This window comes from Labeo rohita, chromosome 15, assembly GCF_022985175.1.
Source record: "Labeo rohita strain BAU-BD-2019 chromosome 15, IGBB_LRoh.1.0, whole genome shotgun sequence".
NCBI lineage: Eukaryota > Metazoa > Chordata > Actinopteri > Cypriniformes > Cyprinidae > Labeo > Labeo rohita.
The window spans coordinates 37505834-37527913 of NC_066883.1; the positions used below are offsets into that span (position 1 = coordinate 37505834).

General features: G+C 27.9%; 1 protein-coding gene across 5 annotated transcripts in view; it reads left to right on the top strand.

The window, feature by feature from the left end:
* Positions 1 to 22080, top strand: part of LOC127177437 (eukaryotic translation initiation factor 4 gamma 1) — a 60847-nt gene that overhangs the window by 2804 nt on the left and 35963 nt on the right. For 2 of the 5 annotated variants that reach the window (XM_051129714.1, XM_051129716.1), the window contains exons 2-8: positions 9595 to 9733; positions 10968 to 11042; positions 12318 to 12350; positions 13838 to 13858; positions 14254 to 14454; positions 16304 to 16388; positions 20653 to 20792. In XM_051129714.1, coding sequence (XP_050985671.1) covers positions 9641 to 9733; positions 10968 to 11042; positions 12318 to 12350; positions 13838 to 13858; positions 14254 to 14454; positions 16304 to 16388; positions 20653 to 20792 — 648 coding nt within the window. In that variant the 5' untranslated portion in view covers positions 9595 to 9640. Of the gene's footprint in view, positions 1 to 1677; positions 1787 to 9594; positions 9734 to 10967; positions 11043 to 12317; positions 12351 to 13837; positions 13859 to 14253; positions 14455 to 16303; positions 16389 to 18400; positions 18517 to 20652; positions 20793 to 22080 lie in introns of those variants that run through there. The other 3 variants (XM_051129715.1, XM_051129717.1, XM_051129718.1) reach the window with 3 other exon arrangements.

Consider the following 22080-nt stretch of genomic DNA (forward strand, 5'->3'; position numbering starts at 1 on the left):
GACCCTCACAACATCCAAAGAAACATATCAGTGTTATTTTAGTACTGTTGAGATACTTTTAGCTTTATTAATATTTTAAATTAGTTTTTTTTTTGACCTTTTACATTTTCATTTTATGTTTTTTCATCTTTATTTTTAATTATTTTATTATATTTTCCATTCCATTCATTTTCATTTTAGTTTAAGTGTTATTTTAATTAGTTGTCATTTTTAAATATATCTGTATATGTTTTTTTTATTAGTTATTTTAATATCAATTTAAACAAAGAAGGATGAGAAGCTCAAATAGCTCATTAAAAAAGTTTTAAATTATTTAATTTTATTTAAGGTTTGTTTTACTTTACTATTATAGTTCTTATTCATATTTTGAATTGGTTTTTATTTTATATAAAATATTGTCTGTTTAAAAAAAAAAGTATAAATGTATAAAAAATATTTTTTTAATTAATTAATTTAATTTAATTTCAAGTTTTTTTTTATTTCAGGTAATAGTATGGGTGTTATTTTATTATGATTAACATACTATTATAGTTCTTATTATATTTTGAATTCGTTTTTATTTTATATAAAAGATTTAAAAATATATATATTATATATTATAATGTATAAAAATGATATATATTTAAATATATATTATATATATTTAAATGTAAAAATAAATTATACTTTTATTTTTATCATTTTAATTTTAATTAAAGTTTTAATAATTTTGTGTTAAGTTTTTTTTTTTATTAATTAATTTAATTTAATTTAAAGTTTGTTTTATTTCAGGTAATAGTATGGGTGTTATTTTATTATGATTAAGATACTTTTATAGCTCTTATTAATATTTTGAATTTTTTTTTAATTTTATATAAAATAATTTATATTAAAAAATATATATTTTAAAAATATACAAAAATGATATATATATTAAAAATAAATTAAGCTTTTATTTTTATGATTTTAATTAAAGTTTTATTAATTTTGTGTTAAGTTTTTTTTTATTAATTAATTTAATTTAATTTAAAGTTTGTTTATTTCAGGTAATAGTATGGGTGTTATTTTATTATGATTAAGATACTTTTATAGCTCTTATTAATATTTTAAATTGTTTTTTTTATTTTAGATAAAATAATTTATATTAAAAAATATATTATATATTTTAAAAATATATAAAAATGATATATATATTAAAAATAAATTAAGCTTTTATTTTTATGATTTTAATTAAAGTTTTATTTTGTGTTTGGTTTGAATTTTAAATAATTGATTAAATTTTATTTCAAGTAATAGTATGTTCTTATTATTATTTTGAATTGAAAAATGTTGTATATTTTTAAAAATATATATACATAAAAATATATTATTATTTTATTATTATATTATGTAATTTTAAAGTGAAAGGTGTTTGAGCACCGCCCGCACTTCTTCATATGATTACGCGAAGTCACGTAATTATTCATGAGATTACGCAACATTTGCCGCGTTCTTTTCTCGGTGTGTTAATGTGTTCATGTGAAGTGTTTAGTTATGATTAGTGTGTGGGTTAATTAACGTCCACTGAGCACAACTGTACAGAATCCACAGTAATGAAGTAGTTGTGTTGGTGAAGTGTTGAATCATGCTGACGAGCGGCGCGCCGCCGGTGCATGTGCGTGCCGGAGCGCGTGACTGCGCCTGCGCTTGCGCGCGCGACCCACGTGCTTTGTTCCGGCAGGCGCACGCGCGAGCGAACATGGCGACGCGCTGCACGTCTCGCGTTACCGGACAGTGAGACACACCGAGAGAGAGCAAAAGAAAAACGGTAAAGAGCCGAGCCTTGTTTGTGTGTCAAACGAGCGATTGTAAATGAATGCGCGCTCGTGTGTGTGCGTGTGTACGTGATGTTTAACGCGGGCGCGTTAATGCGTTACGCGCGCAACGACGCAGTAAGTTGAGTTTGTCAATCTGGCCCTCAGAAGTGATCAATACAGCACATATAAATGTGTGTGTGCTGACAGGTGTCTCAGGAACTGCGTCGATTTCATCGATCACGCTGATATCGTGTTTTTAGCAGGTATTTTGATGAAACTGTGTGTTTTAGATCGTGTCAGTATCGTGATGGTTTTTGACGTGCCTTGGAGGGCCATGGTAATACCATGGTACATGTCACTAATATGGTCATCCACCAGTACATTAGGGTATCGAAATGTCTTCTTGTACCTCAGAGTACAATGTAAATATTATGGGACATGAATGGTGTATCATGTTATACCATCTTTTTACCATGGTACTCCCACAGTATTTTTTGTCATTTTTGAGGTAATGCCATGGTACATTCATTCTAATATATATATATAATATGGTATTTTCTTATGTTTATAGTTTTGTATTGTGTATATATATTTATATTGTCTTCTGTTTTCTGTTTTGGACAGGTACCATGGTAATACAATGGCAAACATGGTTATTATCTTGTGTTTTGGACACGTACCATGGTAATACAATGGCTTTTTTGGGTATATATATATATATATATATATAAAGATATTTCCTTGCATTTTTGACATGTACCATGATAATACAATGGTATTTTTTTGGAAAATATACATAAAACATGGTATTTTCTTGCATTTTGGACACGTACCACAGTAATATCAATGGCATTTTTTGGGAATATATATAAAACAAGGTATTTTCTTGTATTTTGGACACATGCCATGGTGATACAATGGTTTTTATGGAATATATACATAAAACATGGTGTTTTCTTGCGTTTTGGACACGTACCACGGTAATACAATGACATTTTTTTGGAAATATATACAAAAAAATACCATGTTTTATGTATATTCCTAAAAAATGGCATTGTGTTACCATGGTATGTGTCCAAAATGCAAGAAAATACCTTGTTTTATATATTTTCTTAAAAAAATTACAAGAAAATACCATGTTTTATATATATATTCCCAAAAAATGCCATTGTGTTACCATGGTACGTGTCCAAAACACAAGAAAATACCATGTTTTATATATATTCCCCAAAAATGCCGTTGATATTACTGTGGTACGTGTCCAAAACGTAAGAAAATACCATGTTTTCTTGTAAAAATTTTTTGTTTTCAGGAATATACATAAAACATGGTATTTTCTTGCATTTTGATACAAAAAATACCATGTTTTATATATATTTTCCTAAAAAATGCCATTGTATTACCATGGTATGTGTCCAAAATGCAAGAAAATACCTCGTTTTATATATATTCCCAAAAAAAATCACAAGAAAATACCATGTTTTATATATAGATTCCCAAAAAATGCCATTGCATTACCATGGTACGTGTCCAAAACTCAGGGAAATACCATGTTTTATGTATGTATTTCCAAGAATGCCATTGTATTACCATGGTACGTGTCCAATACACAAGAAAATATCATGTTTTATATATATTCCCCAAAAATGCCATTGATATTGCTGTGGTACAAGTGCAAAATGCAAGAAAATACCATGTTTTGTGTGTTTTTTTTTTTTTTTTTTAGGAATATATATTAAACGTGGTATTTTCTTGCATTTTGGATACATACCATGGTAATACAATATCATTTTTTGGGAATACTTATATAAAATGTAATATCAATGGCATTTTTGGGGAATATATATAAAACATGGTATTTCCCTGCGTTTTGGACACATACCACAGTAATACAATGACAATGTGTGTTTGTGTGTGTATATATATATATATATATAAAACATGGTATTTTCTTGCGTTTTGGACATGGTAATAACGTGGTAATACAATGGCATTTTTTGGGATGCAGATACTTAAATTTATGTACAGTGGAATTTAGAAGGTGCTTTCAAGAATACCATGGTATACATCCAAAACAATCATGATAGCACCATGGAATATGTCCCAAAAATATGGTAATACCATGGTACATAGTCTTTAAAACATTATTTTTTTGTCTTGTTTTATAAGGCATATAAATACCACGATGAATTCATTCATTACATGGTTCATAATCAAATTACAATGGTATTATCTGTTTTTTATGAATGTACTATGGTAATACCATGTTTTTGGTGTACAGAATGTAATCAGAATTGGATAACCATGGAATTACCATCTGATCCTATTATTTTACCATTGTAATAGAGTACAAACACTGTGTTTCTAATTAGTTGCTGTGTGAATTTAAAGCGTTTAAATGACATTTGAGATGATCTAAGACATTTAAAAAGACGTTGACGGGTCATCTGTGGTCTTATTGTCTACAGTTCGTAGTTTAAGAATGATTTGTGTACAGTGATGTTGTTTTTTTTCTGGCTCTGGCCCACGTCAGGCTTCTGGGTCAAAGTTCACGGTGAAAGAGGCTGATGTGTAAAGGCAGAGCGATGACGGAGCGCGTGTGTGAAGCGTTAGTCACTCGTGCATGACTGTCGCATTACTGAAGCTGTCTCACACTGCAGTTCTGTATCCAATAGCAACACGCTCCAAAGGTCTCGTGTGAGTGTGCCGTGTTCAAACTCTCAAAGGAAAGCAGACAAAGACAGAGCCGGTGTGTGTTTGTGGGAGTTTCAGTGCTTGTGCTGATGCAGACGGCCTGCATGTTTGTTTTATTAAACGGATAGTTTTCCAAGAAATGAAAATGCGCTCACCCTCAGGCCGTCCGAGATCAGACTTGGAGAAATGTGTCATCACTTGCTCACCAAGCAGTGAATGGGTGCCGTCAAAATGAAGGCTGATAAAAACATCACAACAATCCACAAGTGATCCACGCCACTCCAGTCCATCAGTTAACATCTTCAGAAGACAAAAGCTTAAACAAATCCATCATTAAGACATATTGAACTAAAATACAAGTCCATATTACAACACTTCCTCCAGTGAAAAAGTGGTCTGGTCTGAATCAGGAGAGAAATCTGCACAGATCAAGCACCGTTTACAAGCTTTAAATAAATATGTGGCTGGATTTTTCACTGTGATTCACTGGAGGAAGCTTTATTATGGATTATGGACTCACATTTTAGTTATGTCTTAATGATAGATTTGTTTCTTACAAACATGCAGCTTTTCACTTCTTAAGACTGTTGGTTAATTGATGTACTGGAGTAGTGTGGATTATTGTGATGTTTTTATCAGCTCTCATTCTGACGGCACCCATTCGCTGCAGTGGATCCATTGGTGAGCAAGTGATGCAGTGCTATGTTTGTTCAAATCTGATGAAGAAAAAACTCATGTGCATCTTGGATGACTTGAAGGTGAGAACATTTTCAGCAGAATGTCATTTTTGGGACGTTATATTGGCGGAAGTGCATGAGAGAGCTTTTAAAGTTAGAAAAAAAATCTGCACTGTAAAAATTATTTAAAATAAAACAATTTATTAGTGTTTTACAAGAAAGCAATCTCTCTCTTTCAAAATTTCATGTTTAATTCAGTGTTTTTCTTACTGGCAAATTATTTGTCAAAAGTACTATTCATTTCTGAGTGAAATTTGCTTTTACGTTTTTTTCCCCCTTGTGTTTTATAAACTTTTTTTTAATGTGATTTTTCTATATTGTTTGCTATGAAATAATTTTGTCAGAATGCAGTGCTACTTTTGAATGGTCATCAATGGAGAAAGGTGCTTTTTGCATTTTTAATTGTCTAGTTACAGCAGGAACTAACTAGATCATGCTAACTAGCTAAACTTTACAGATTTTTTTGGCAAATATTTGGCATCGTTTCTGTTTTTTAGTAATTTTAACTAAATATTGTTTTCATTCAATTCTGGCATTTTTTGGAAATGTATATATAAAATATGGTATTTTCTTGTGTTTTGGACACATACCATGGTAATACAATGGCATTTTTTGGGAATATGTATATAAAACATGGTATTTTCTTGTGTTTTGGACACATACCATGGTAATACAATGGCATTTTTTGTAAATATATATGTAAAATATGGTATTTTCTTGTGTTTTGGACATGTATTATGGTAATACAATTCCTTTTTTGGGAATATGTATATAAAACATGGTATTTCCTTGCGTTTTGAACATGTGCCATTGTAAAACAATGGCTTTTTATGGGAATATATATATATATATATATATATATATAACATGACCATGGTAATACAATGGCATTTTTGGGGAATATATATATATATAAAAAACATGGTATTTTCTTATGTTTTGGACACATACCATGGTAATACAATGGCATTTTTTGTAAATATATATGTAAAATATGGTATTTTCTTGCGTTTTGGACACATACCATGGTAATACAATGGCTTTTTTGGGAAAAACATTTTTGAGGCTAAAAACTGCATCCGTTTGGCTGATAAGCTTAAGTTTTTCTCATGTTGCCAATGCATGGTTTCTGCATTTTAATATTAGTTTTGACTAAATATTGTGTTTTAATTTAATTCTAGCAGTTTTTGTGTTTATATCTATCATGACCAACCGCTGAAAACCCGTAGCACTAATTAAAGCCGTTGTGTTCAGTTTCTGATCTGATTTATTAAAATTATATGTCATGTTCATTGTATTATTTTCTTTTTGTAAAAATTGACACATTTCACCTCACATTTCATACTTTTCTGCAGTATTTTGGAATTATATTATATTTGGTTATATTAGCTAAAAAGTTAATCTTTCATTTTTCTAATTTTTTCATTATGATTATGAAGATTTTCTTGCAATAATTTGCACTGATAAGTACCGTGGAGAAAGGGATGTAATTTATGAAGTAATTTGCTGAGTCATCTTAAATGATGGTAATTTCCTAAATTGTGATTCCTGTGAATGATTTAATAGCAGAAACTGTTATTAGTAAAGAAAATAGAGCTGACTAAGAGTCGTTTTAATTCTCTTCTCTTTGATTTGTGGCCTGAAAACCTTTTGAACTTGGCTTTTCCGCAAGGTGTATTTAAGCGTTATGTAATGTCACTGCTGAGCTCTGTATCTGTGAGAAACGTCAGTCTGTCGCTACTGTATCCTCACGTCCAGTAACGTACGTGTGTGTGTGTGTGTGTGTGAGAGAGTTGTGCAGGTTTGCCTCTATATTTGGCTCTTGTAAAGAGAGCCGTGTGGCCTGAACCCCCTCCATATGAACTAGTTTGGGTCTCGCTCAGCTGGTCTCTTGCCGCAGTCTTGTTCCTCTGATTCATTCACAAATGCAGACACTCGTCAAACACACAAGGCCAAATAATGAATGAGTGCTGCGGTAATCACAGGTCATAAAGCAGACCTCAAACTACAGATGAGATTCACAAAAAATGACCAAATTTGCCTCCAGTTCTGATTAATGATTATTTTAATATTTTTGAGAAAGCACTAAGTTACAGAATAAAGCTTGATGGGTTAAGATTTAAAAATTAAGAAATCTATACATGAAAATCAGTATTGTAGCTTTACAGATACTGTAAATTTTGTATATTTTTTTTTTCTCTTAAATAGAGTTGCTGATAGAGTTCTGGTAAATTTCCAAAAACTTTCCAGAAGTTTCCTGACAAATTTTCTGTAATTTACTGGAAATTTTCTGCCCTTTTGTAACCCTATTCTTAAATACCATTTATTTTGTTTACAAGAAAAAAAAAAAAACAGAATTACTGCACAGTAATGTTATTAGTAATATATTTTAACACATTTGCATTTTTTTTAAGATTTTTGTAATATTCAAAAAATTAACATTTTTATTATTATAGTTTTGTAGTTTTTATATTTCGATACACAAGCACAGCAAAAATGTCATTCTGAATTATAATCAATTTTTATCACAATTAGATTTTTTTTAACATTAAAACACTTAGAGGTGAAATTTGTAATATTTATTATTATTATTATTATTATTATTATTATTATTATTACTTATTTATTTTTTGCTATTTCAAGGGTTTTATAAATGATCTAAGGGAGAAAATAATACATTCTTATTATGCTATATATTGGTTTTCTGTCAAAATAAAATCTTCATATTTAATATTTGAAAATAAAGAAATTAAGAATTTTTCATTGTAATTGTGCAAATATTTTTAATAAATGCTTAATTTTTATTTTACAGCATAATAGTATTATTATAGTAATTATTAGATAATAATTTAAGTATTAAATACAAAATTAAAGACATTACTGTTACTATTGTATTAATTATATTGTGCTATAAAATAACAATTGAGCATTTAATACAGTTATAATTATTAATTATCTTTATTATAATTAAATAAATTACTAGACAAAATTAGAAATAATTACTATGAGCATTTAATAAAAATATAAATGTAATATAATTATTGCATTAAAAATTAAACCAATGTCTTATTTTGTTTAATTTTGACTGTAATAATTATATTACAATTATATTTGCATTAAATGCTCAATTTAATTTTACAGCACAACAGTATTATTACAGTAGTAATATGTCTTTTGTTTAATGTTTAATGTAATTATATTACAATCATATTTTTATTAAATGCTCAATTTTTATTTTGTAGCACAATAATTATTACAATAGTAATAGTTCTAATTTTGTCTAGTATTTTGTTTAATAATTATATTAAAAATAATTAATAATTATTATAATTGTATTAAATGCTCAATTGTTATTTTATAGCACAGTATAATTAATACAATAATAACAGTAATTTCTTTAATTTTGTATTTAATAATTAAGTTATTATCTTATATACACACGCATACACATACACATGCATACTTCTTTGGCAATTTTTGCAGCCCTATGAACAAATAAAGCAAACATTTTTTTATTTTTTTTTAAAGTACATTGCAATTTTTATTTTTTTCCCCTAAATCAATAGAATTAATATAATAGTAATAGTAATTTCTTATTTTAATTTTTACATACAAAATTAATATTTTATATTATATTATATTATATTATATTATATTATATATTTATTTTTTGGCCAAATAGTGCAGCCCTGTGAACAAGTAAAGCAAACATGAAACTCTTAAAATAAAAAATAAAAAATTACATTGCATTTATTATTATTTTTTCCCCTAAATAATTCAGCACTATTACCAATTTTTTGCAACAAACCTGGAAAAAGTCTGCAATTTCGAGGGTTTCATGACCAAGACACCTGTTTTAACAGACTTTTAATTTGCGTCTCTGTGTGTTTGTCTCCCGAGACACACGGCCATTGTAAACGTGTCTGTGCTGCAGTGTTTAAAGATGCACTGCTGTTATTTTTACTCTTTACTGCGGCGTTCAGGTCTGGATCTCCGGTGTTAAAGGTGAAGTGTGTTATTACGGCGTCACCAAACACAACTGCGAACATAATGACAGGTTCCAGTCAGTCATTCGAACACTCTTCCAGGTTTTTTTTTCTTAATTTTTTTTTTTTTTAGACTAAAAATGTTTAGTTTAAAAAAAACAAACAATTTTATATATCAGGTTTTACAGGGTTAATATGAAAGATGACACGCTTGAGCTTTAACAAATGCTGTCCGATGATTCAGTGTGACTCAGATCTCTGTATGTACGACCATGAACTTCTGACGTGTGCGTTAATCATTTACACTCAGACATTATAATCGCTAATTAAGTTCAAGACTAAATGAATGGCTGAATAATGACTTGGCAGTGACGTTCTGACATGTTTCTCTTTCTGCTGCAGGTTTTGTCTGTAGGTGCTGCGTCTCGATGCAGATGCTCCGGGTGAAATGAATAAGGCACCTCAGCCTCTGTCAGGACCCCCTTCCGCCCCTCCCCACCCTTCCGCCCCGCTTCCCGCGCCCTCCCCGGGCCTGTCCCAGGTAACCCACATCACACTTACATTCTGATTAAGGATGCACCGATATATCGGCCGATAATGGGTATTAAAACAATCAAGCAAAAAGCCCCAGGAAAACATTTCAGACAGCTACTGTGTGAAGAAGATATGTTTTGTGTCAAATTTATAGCTGTTTGAGTTAAGACAATAATATATTTGACACTATGTATCAAGCTAGGGTTGCCAGATCTGCATTTTTCACTTCAGTAAATATTTGTAATGCGCCTCCAGTCCAATAATCTCAAAGAGCTTTGTGCTTTGTTGTGTTTGATAAGAAACAAAGTCTCAGTTTTCAAATCCTGTACATTTAGCGCAAAATTCAAACATTAAAAGCCGTTTTGACACTCTTAAATGTCGCTGTAACAGCTTCAGTTCAAGCAGCAATGCGAGTTTCTTACGCTTTATTACAAATTATAGCACAAAATAAACATTATTTTACAGCACAAGAGTATTATTACAGTAATATGTCTTATTTTGTTTAATTTTGAATAATAATTATATTACAATTATATTTTTATTAAATGCTCAATTTTTATTTTATAGCACAAAATTATTATTAGAGTATTTTTTTCTAATTTTGTCTAGTATTTTAGTAACGGTATTTTCTTTAATGTTGTATTTAATACTTAAATTATTATCTTATATACACACACATACATACTTTTTTGGCAATTTTTGCAGCCCTTTGTGATAATTATATATATATATATATATATATATATATATATATATATATATATATATATATATATATATATATATATATATTTTTTTTTTTTTTTTTTTTTTTTTTTTTTAATTAATAATATTATTATTATTATTTTATTTATTTTTTTTTTGGCCAAATTGTGCAGCCCTATGAACAAGTAAAGCAAACATTAAACTTTTAAAATAAAGAAAAAAAAGTCACTTTCACATTTTTTTTTTGTGCTTTGTTACGTTTGATAAGAAACAAAGTTAAAGTCAAAATCAAATCCTGTACATTTAACGCAAAATTCAAACATTAAATGCTGTTTTGACACTCTTAAATGTCGCTGTAACAGCTTCAGTTCAAGCAGCAATGCGAGTTTCTTATGCTTTACTACAAATTACAGCACAAAATAAACATGAATGAACTATCAGGAGGCATCAATATTAAGAAATTCAGTATCGGTGCATCTGTAATTGTGATCTGGATCATTCTTATGATTGAATGTTGCATGTGTGTCTCTCTTCAGCCCAGTTTTTCTCCTTCTCCGGTTGTTTTCGGCAACCCTCCGCAACAGATGAACCCCTCAGCCCCACCCCGACAGGTACGGCACCCCAAACACGCATCACTTCCGATTTAAAGTATCGATTCAACGTATTAAAGATTCAAGTATCAGAATCTAAGGTATGCCATAAAGCAGAGATTTCCAAAATCTGTGAGCTGAAATATTTACAAGAAATATTTCATTAATTTAGCATTCAAATGGTTTTCTAAATCAGTGGTTATGTGACATGCAGGTAAACAAATACAATAGTTCATCTTTTTTACTAAGTGTTTCATTTTTATTTATTTATTTTTATTTTATGATGAGTAAAGAAAATGTTGGGAAACCCTGCCATGAAACACTGTTAAAGATAGAATCAAGATAGAATAGAGTCTTGAATTTTATGGTCCAAAAGAAAAAGTATAATAATAAAATAAATAAAATTAAATAATAAAAATATTCATATAATATAATAGTATTTGTTGATATTTATTTTGAATTATCCATTTTTTTTAAATATATTTATATGTAATATTTTATTAATATTTTATTTTTATATAGTATATTGTAATATATATTTATTAATATTTTATATTTATATATTATATTTTAATATATATTTTAAATATTTTATTTTAATATGTCTGTTTACTTTTAAAAATTTGCTTTGCATTTAATTTGTCATTTTTTTGTTAAAAAAATAGTTTTTTTTTGTTTTGTTTTGTTTTGTTTTTTTAGTATTTTTTTAACTTATAAATTGAAAAGCAATTAACTCAGTGTGCCTTAAAAACAATCAGAGGTGTGTAGACGCATTTCAAAAAAAGTCTGCAAATGCTTAAAAATTGTCTTTTTGTAGTAAAAAATGTTTTTTTTAGTAGTTTTATTAACAACAACACCACTACTGTGTTGTATAAACTAATGTACTGTAAATAAACAAATCTTAAGGAATGAGAGATCACAAAAGACACAAAGATATTGCAACTTGACACAGTATTTAGACTTTTGGTGGATCTCGCTTCATTATTTTGGCTCTTGAGTATTCTCAATGTGCCTTTTTACATCATGAACTCATTGGATAATGTGAGTTTTGTCCAAATAACGGTTTAAAAAAGCTGCCTGACGAATTCTCAGCAAGGGAAAATCAAATGAATGTGAATGTAACAGCGTCTGTACTTGAGTTCAGAGGTCGCCCTGCATCCTCCTGGCCTCTCGTTGTGTGTGCGATTGGTGCGACTGAGGTGCTTCTTGGAAAACGGGATCTTTCCTCTGCTTTTGTGGCTGGTGTTGCTTCAGTTTCTTGACCTTTGACCTGTATGTGTGGCTTTCTCTTTCTAGTTTGCCTCAGGTCCTAGAGCTTTACCACAACAGGTACTAACACAAACACATCCACACTCACTGAACTAGACCTGAAACATACTCTACATCAAACATTACTGTCACACGTTGTCAATTCTGCATTGTATTCGCAGTGTTGCAGAATTATTTATCTTAACTAATACAAAGTCTTCTTTTCGGGAAGTTAAAGTCCATTAAACTGCTGAAAGGTTTGTAACTACATTATATCCTGATTTATCTGATGAGAGGGATGAATAAAAAAAATAAAATTAAGTAATTAAAAAAGCATTAAAAAAAATGAAACGGTTGAAAAAAATGAGAGATTTAAATCTTTTAAGAAATAAAATTATTTTAAATAATTAAAGAAGCAAGTAAGATAAAATAAATAAAATGTAATAAAGTAAGAAAAATCTGATAATACAATTTAATAAAATTAAATTTAAATAATTAAAAAAGAAAATAAAAAATTATGATAATAAATGAAGTGAAGCGATTAAAAAGGAAAACACTAGAAAAATGAAAGTAAGAAAAAGTATGATAATAAAATAAATTAAATCAAATGATGTAATATTTAAATAAAAAAGAATTAAAAGGTTGGAAATAATGAAGGATTTAAATAGTTTACGAAATAAAATGAAAACTTATTAAAAAGAAAAATGAAAGAAAAAGTATGATAATAAAATAAATAAAATTAAAGGATGTAATTAAGTAAACATAAAAAGAGAAAAAGGATACAATAAATTTATATATATATATAGTTATAAAAAATGTAAAAAAAAATTGTATCATTTAAGAAATAAAATGAATTTAAATAATTAAAGAAACATAAGAAACAAATAAGTAAAATTGAATTAATAAAGGCAAATGACACTTAAATAATTAAAAAAGAAAACAAAAAACTATGCTAATAAATAAATAAAATAACGATTAAAAAGACAAATGAAAGTAAGAAAAGTATGATAGTAAAAGAAATAAAATTATGTAATTAAACTTATATAATTAAAGACAGGATCAAATAAATCAAATTAGATATATTAATATATAAAAAGTATTTAAAATAATTAAAAAGAAAACAAAGAATAAAATTAAACATTTTTAAAAATAAAAAATAGATAATTAAAAATAATAATAATAAATAAAAATAAAATAAAAAATAATTTAAAAAGAGAAATACTTTAAATAATTAAAAAGAAACAAAAAAAGTAAGAAAAAATATTTTATTTCAGTAATGGACATTCTGACAGAAACTAGCCTGAGTGCTGCGGTTTATTACTGCTGCAGTGCATTGGCCAGGCGTTCACGTGGTGCTCGTGTAGAGTATGTTTCTGACCGTTGTTGTCTCAATCTCAACAGTGCTAAATGCTGTGTTTGTTTGCATGCTGCTCTGTTCCTCTAACTCTCTGTGTCGGTGGGTATCTCTCTCTCTCTCTCTCTCTCTCTCTCTCTCTCTCTCTCTCTCTCTCTCTCTCTCTCTCTCTCTCTCTGCTGCGTGTGTGTGTGTTTGTTTGGTGCTGCTGAAGGGAGGATTCAGGTCACTGCAGGTAACTCTCTTTGCAAATATCTTTCTTTAAAGTCAGTGTGGAACACTTTTAAACCCATTTTACTTTCATATTATGATAAATATACTTTCATCTATGAGGTATTAAAAATGTGACACTTATTCAAGTTAATAATCTGAAAATAATTTTTTGTGCAGGATTTCAGATCATGTATTGGCTGACCGTGATATCTATATTCGGAGAATTAGTGATCGCATTACAATTATAATTGCAGGCAAAACCTGTTTTAAAACTCATTTCGCATAAACTACGATCAGTCAGTTCCAAAAACATACAAAACCTGTGCTGATTTAAAAAAAACAAAACAAAAACGAATCTAGTGTTTGATAGTAATGTCGCTTAAAATGTCGAGTGTCTCTGCTTTTCTCATATTTCAGCCGTACTATGCCGGTCGGCCCACTTTACCCGCCAATTCTGGGCGTGTCCAGCCAAGCTCCGCCCCTCGGGCCATCCCCCCTCCACATGGAGCCCGGCCCCCACATGTGTTCCAGCCCGGCCCCTCCCAGATGATGATGATTCCCCAGCAGCCAATCAGCTTCCCCAATTCACAAGGCCCGGCTTACTTTATATCTGGCCAGGTATGTGGAAAAATATCTGTAATATAACTGCATACGCATGAGTGTCTTTATTTCAGGAAAGTGTATGAACAATTATTTTTTCTTATAATTTATATATATTTTTATATATATATATATATATATATATATATATATATATATATATATATATATATATATATATATATATATATATATATATATATATATATATATATATATATATATATATAAAATAATAATAATAATAATAATAATAATAATATAATAATATTATTATTATTATTATCATTATTATTATTATATTATTATTAATATTATTATCATTAACTAAAGCCATAAAAAAATCATTTAAATAAAATTAAATTAAATTAACTTTTTTCCCCCAGCTAGTTGCCAAAGCATTTTACATTTTTGTTATTTTCATATTTAGGCATATTAAAAAAAGATAAAAGCAGAAGACATAAATCTACAATAATTAACAAAATATTATATTTTAAATAAAAACTAATTGTATATCAATAATACTAAAATTTATTTTAAATACTAATATTTTAAAATGTTTGTTTTAACACAGAATCCAATTTATAGAATTGGGATAAAACTGATTATTTCTTATCATGTTATTTTAGTATTATTTTCGTATCATTGAGTTCTATTTTAGCATAATTGAGATACTAAATGTAATAAAATAAATGTAAATAAAATTAAATTAATAAAATAATTAATTTATTAATTTTATTTTGTTAATTTTTAATTAATTTTATTTTTATATATTTTGTATATTATATTTTCTCTCTTTTCTTTTGTTTTACAGTTTATAGTTTACAATAGTTATTTTAGTATTAAAAAATGTATAGTATAACAAACTAAATGAAAACGAGATGTTTCCTTGGCTACTACCTTAAATAATTAATTAATTTAAATTAAACAATTAATAATTAAAATAAGTAAATAAATAATTAAAATATATAAACAGATAATTAAAATAATAAAATAATTATCCGTTATATAATTTTTATATCTCTTGTATAAGTGTTTTATAGAACACTTTTCTTTGTGTTTTTTTCTTGGGAATAACATGTTCTAGAGTTATTATCATTAACTAAAGCCATTTTAAAAAATAACATTTTCTTTGAAATGAAATAAAATAAAATATAAAATAAAATAAAATAATTTTCAGCTAGTTACCAAAGCAGCATTTTTTATTTTGTAAATTAACAAAGAAAAACTAAAACTTTTTAGGGATTAAAAAAAAAACCCCACAAATGATAAAAATGATAAAAACACAACAAAATTACTAAAAATAAAATAAAAATAATAGTAAATAAAATATTATATAACAAATCTAATAGTATATCAATAATACTAAAAATAACACTAATGTACTGATGAAATTAATGTTTTGAATTAGATTTTATTTTTATATTTTCTTAATTTTTTTTTTTTTAGTTTTATTTTATTTATTTATTTTTTTTCTTTTTTTTTTTTTTTATAAATGTGCTTATATAGTTCATATAGTTATTTTGCTGTAAAAATAACGATAGTATAAAATGGAATTTTTTTTTTGGGGGGGGGGTTTAGTTTCAGTTTTAGTTAGTGATAATAACCCATCACAGGATGTGCTGCCCACACACACACACACACACACACACACACTCAGTGTATTGATTCTGCTGACTCCTCCCCTTTCTAAAGTCTGTCCCGGTCAGCTGATCGTCTGTACCGTTCCTAATTGTGCAACTCTAAAAAAGGGGGGTGGATTGTTGGGTGGATGGAAAAATGGCCTGAAATGGGATTGTCAGATGGTGACTGTGTGTGTTTTTGATGAGTCAGTCCCTCTCTCTCTCTGTCTCTCTGTGTCCGTCAGTACCGTCCCCCATACGTGACCCCTCAGCAGTATCAGGTGACCGGTTCTCCTGGTTTCTATCCCGGCACAAGCCCGGCTGATTACGGTACGTATAGCAGCAGGAAGCAGTAAATACATGTATCTTCTGTCAGTGTGTGTGTGTGTGTGTGCTTTAATGTGCTTTCATCACTTTCATTTACTGTGTGTGAAATTGACGAGGAATTTTTGTTGTCCACTCAAAAACAGTTTGGGGGGGCAATGGAATAGTGTTTTTCATGGTAACTGGCTGAATATTGAGAAATGATCATGTTATGACGTCACGACCGTGAGCACATTAACATAAGACCGCCCACATTTACTCATCAACATTTACGCAGTAGTCAGAGTTCATTTAAATATGGAAGTCTTAAAGGTACAGTAACACAAATCCTGTTTAATTGTGAAGATCTGAGAGAGGACAGTGGTAGTTTCTTAGTAGTTGTTTCTCATCTTTCTTTCTTTTTCTTTCTTTAATTCTCTTTATTCTTAACCTTAACTTACATTTTATTTGTTCATTTGTATGTACTTAATTTTCTCTTTCTTTCTTTAATTATTTAGTTATTTGCTTTTTAAATTAATTAATTCTTTTTTCTTTATAATTTGTTTATTATCTTTAATTTTCTTTAATTGTTCATTTTTATTAATTATTTTTATAATTTCTTTCTTTCTTTTTCTTTCTTTTTTGAGTTAATTTTGTCTTTCTTTTTTGCTTTATTTATTTATTTTCTTTAATTGTTCATTTTTATTTGCTTAATTCTTGTTAGATTTTTCATAATTTGTATTTACTTTTTCTCATTTGTTTATTGAAATCGTTTTATTTTTTCCTTTTCTTTTTGCTTTCTAGTTTATTTTTTCTTTCTTTAATTTTTTATTAATTGTTCATTTTTATTTACTTAAATTTTTAAAATATTTTTTATTTATTTCATCTGTTTATTGAATTAATTTTATTTGTTTTTATTTTTCATCTTTCTTTTGTTTGTTCATTTGTTCGTCTTCATAATTAATTTATTCATTTCTTTTTTATTTCCTTTTTTCTTTTTGTTCATTTTTTTTATTTGCTTAATTTTTTTTTTTTTTTTTTTATAATTTATCATTTCTTTCCTTCATCTGTTTGAATTAATTTTATTTATTTTTATTTTTCATCTTTTCCTTTTGTTTGATCGTTTGTTTGTCTTTATAAATTTTTATTTTATTTATTTATATTTATTTTGTTTATTTCCTTTTCTCTTTAATTGTTCTTTTTTATTTGCTTAATTCTTTTTATGTTTTTTATCATTTATAATTTCTTCTTTCATCTGTTTATTGAATTCATTTTATTTTTTTATTTTTATTTTTAATTTTTGTTCGTTTTTCGTCTTTTCATTTATTTATTACTTTATTTTCTTTTTTTCTTTAATTTTCTTTAATTGTTCATTTTATTTACTTAATTATTTTTCATGATTTCTTCTTTATAATTTCTTTCTTTTGTTATTTGTTTTTTCATCCGTTAATTTTATGTAGTTTTATTTTTTCTTTCGTTTTGTTTAATTGTTCTTTTTTATACCTAACCTCTTCCTTTCTTTCTTTCTTATTTAATTATCTTTTTCTTTTCTTTTTCCTTTCTTTCTTCCTTTTATTTAATATTCTTTCTTTATTTGAGTTTTTCTTTTTTCTTTCTTTCTTTTTTTTAGATTTTCTTTTCCCTTTTTTTTTATTTAATATTCTTTTTCGAGTTTTTTTTTTTCCTTTCTTTTTTTCTTCCTCCTTCCTTTACTCTTCTGTGTTTTAGTTATTCTCGGATCATCATTTCTCTGTCTTTCATATCTGATGCCTCCCGTCCTGCGGTCGGCGCTGTCATAAATGTCAAAAGTGTCTTCCTTTGAATGTAGGGCTCGTGTGTGTTTGACAGTTTATTGAAGTGACTAAGCAAACAGCGGGTTGTTCCCAAACACTGTCTGTCTGTGTGTGCGGTGATGTGTCTGCTCGGAGCCGCTGGTTATTTTTGTCAGCTGAGAGATTTATACCTCCGACCCCCTCCGGATCGAATCGCTCGCTCTCTCTCTCACGTACGCACTCCGGCGCGTCTCTCACGACACCCTGCGGCGCCACACGCAGGTTAGTTTGAGTTCAGCACGGACTCAGAGAGGTGAACGTGTCGAGACGGACGTTGAGAGAGGGGATCATGGGCAACAGAGCGTCCGGCAGAAGCTCTGAGGGTACGTGACTGATATTTCTCTCCTTCACCCGTCTCAGACTTAGTGACCGTCGGTTGGTCAGTTGGTTGGTCGGTCTGTGGGTTTTGACTATATTTAGTCTGTGCTCGCTCCGGTCAACAATGCTCCCTCAGTAATGTGAGTTGGGTTGGGTTGACAGATATAGAGTGACTACAGGAAAAAAAAACAACCAATCAGAGCTCTTAAAAAATGACCGTATGACCAGGTAAGAGGAGTTTGTGGAGTTTTTTGTAATTTAATTTTAGTAAAGTACTGCTTTTGACTTTTTTGAGCTGCAAACACGAACAAAATACTGTGAGAGAATTTTAAAGTACATGGCATTTACTTACATGACGTTAAATAGAAGAAAGAAATAATTAAATAGAATAATTAAACGAATGAACGAAAGAAAGATCAATAAATGAATAAAAATTAAAGTAAAAAATATTCAGTAAACAGATGAAAGAACAGTTAAATTGGTTAAATAAATTAAATTAAATAAAAAAAAGGAAAGGAAGAAAAATAGTCAAATAAGTAAAATTAAAAGAAATAAAATAAAATAAAATAAAATATGTTGCCTTAACAAAAATGAAAGCAAAATAGTAAAAAAATTTAAATAATAAAATGCTTTTTACAAAAAGGTTCATTAATTTCCTTTAATTAGTTGTTTGTTTTAATGTAATTTTTTTTTTCTTTCTTTTTCTTTCTCAATTAATTTTATTTTTTATTTATTTATTTTTTTTCTTTCACTTTCTTCCATCTGGTTGTTAAATTAATTTTATTTTCATTTTTAATTCTATCTTTCCCTTTCTTTATTTGTGTGTTTATTTATTTTTTTTTTTTTCCTTTCTTTCTTTCTTTCTTTTTCTTTCTATTTAATTATTTATTTTATTTATTTAATTCCTTTTTTCTTTCTTTCTTCCTTTGTAATTTTCTTTATTTTTCTTTCTTTCTTCAGCTCAATGATTTTACAATTTTGATATAATTATCTTTCTTTGGCCAATTGGATGGTGGTTTCTTGTTTAGTATTTATTTATTTATATTTAATTATTCTGTTTAGTTATTTCTTCTATTTAATGTCTTTTTCTTTCTTTCTTTCTTTCTTTCTTTAATTTGTTTTATTTGAATATTTTTTTTCTTTCTTTTTTCTTTTATTTAACTCAATTTATTTCATATTTAATTTTCTTTCTTTCACTTTCTTCCATCTATTTATTTAATTATTTTATTGAATTAAATTAAATTAAAAAAAAATGTTGCAATAAAAATAAAGAAAATCAATTAAAAAAATCAAATAAATTTTAGTAGTAAAGTACTGCTTTTAACATTTTGTTTTGCATATTCAAACAAAATACAGCAACAATTTTAAAGTAGTAACAAGACAGTGATGTTAATACAAATATTAATCAATAACATAAAATACGGCCGATTAAAATAGAATAAATATGTACAATAAATTAATTCATGCAAAATACAAATTGCCAGTATTTACTCACCGTCATGTTTTTTTAAATAGAAAATACAAATTAAAGGTTTGAAAAATCTTCATGCATTCATCACTAAATGCAAAGTTATTTATTAGTTATTTAAAGTGTTATTTATATACTATTGTAGAATGTTGTTTTTTTTTTTTTTTTTTTTTTTTTTTTAATTTTGGTATTTGCTTTTTAAAAACAATTAAGATTAAATATTATTAATTTTAACTCTATTAATTTTTTTTTAATTAATTTTTTTTTTTTTAATATTCCTATTTTGCATTTATTTTTGCTAAGGCAACATTCCGATTTTATTTTATTTTATTTTATTTTTGGAATGACAAGAAAGAATCTTTATTTTTGGCCAAACTGTCTAAAGGATATTAAACGGCTCAGTTGTACAGACCACCGGCGTTTATCCAGATGAGAACAGCGGCTGTTTTTGGAGGATGTGTGGTTCAGATTTAAATTTGGCTGTGACAGATTGAGTGCTAAAGGAGGGTGCCGTATCAGGCTAAGAATCACTGATAGTTCAGCGTTTTGTGCGGGTAACTCGTGAGGCTTCACCTTGGGCGACTCCAGAGACTGTAAATCTAAATCGGGTGATCACCGATTGCACAGACTGGATTGATACAAATTGAAACGTTTGTATCATTTTTGTTTCCAGCCGGGGCGTATTACCCCGCCCAGCCCCAGTTCACGCCCCCTGTTGCCCCGGCGCCTGTCATCATGAACCCCGCCCCCCAGCAGCAACCGCCCCCACCCCCTCAACAGCAGCAAGCTCCGCCCAGACGGGAACGCAAACAGGTAAAGCATCAATCCGTCTGTGTTTTTCTTATATTTTTATCTGACCGGCATCGCTCACTGTACCAGAAATGCAGCTGTCAAGGTTGTTAATTTGACAATTTTATCAGCAATTTAGTTCTGAATTAACAATAATTTGCTCTAGTGAGCCGTATGTCATTTATCCAGATTAATTTCATGCCTCTTTAATTGCCACAAACTGAACAAATCAGGGTTTTAAAGTGACTGATTGCCATTAAGAATTCATTTAAGACACTGATGTGCAACTCATGCAGGGTTATTATGAACATCTTTTCTGGTTCACAACTATTTGCAAGAATTTTTTTCTTTGCTTTATTTATTTTTATTTCTTGCTTTGTAATTTTCTTTCTTTATTTTTTTTCTTTCTTTATTTAGCTGAACATTTTTGACATAATTATCTCTCTGTAGCTATTTGGATGGTGTATTTATTTATTTATTTATATTTAATTCTTCTATTATTTCTTTCTTCAGTTTAGTTATTTATTTCTTCTGTTTAATTTCTTTCTTTTTTCTTTTTCTTTCTTTAATTTTCTTTAATTAGTTGTTTGTTTTTATGTAATTATTTTTTTCTTTCATTTTCTTCCATCTGTTTATTAAATTAATTTTATTTCTATTTTTAATTTTTTTACTTTATTTCTGTATTTTTTTTCTGTATTTGATTCTTTTTCTTTCTTTCCTTTTCCTTCTATTCAAATTTTCATTTCTTTTATTTAATTTATTTTTTCTTTCTTTCTTCCTTTTGTAATTTTTTTTAATTTTATTTTTCTTTATTTCACTTTCTTCCATCTGTTTACTGAATTAATTTTATTTCTATTTTTATTTTATTTTTCCCTTTCTTTCTTTCTTTCTTTCTTCTATTTAATTGCTTATTTCTTCTATTAAATTTTTTTTTTTCTTTAATTTTCTTTAATTTGTGGTTTGTTTTTATTTAATTTGTTTTATTTTAATTTGATTTATTTGATATTTTTTCTTTAACTTTCTTTCATCTATTTATTGAATTCATTTTTTTCTTTCTTTCTTTTTTTAAATTTAATTTATTTAATTATCTTTTTCTTTCTTTTTACTTCCTTTGATTTATTTAATATTATTTATTTAATTTTCTTGTGTTTTGAATAGATTTTGATTGCTTTGGATTTGGTTTGTCTTAGTCATGTACCAAAATTTCAGCAACCAAAAATATTTGGCTGAAAAATGAATATTTGTGTTTGGCCAAAACAGTTTTGGAGGGCCAAAATGGCGTTGTTTGACTGTATTTATTTGTGTGTACAAA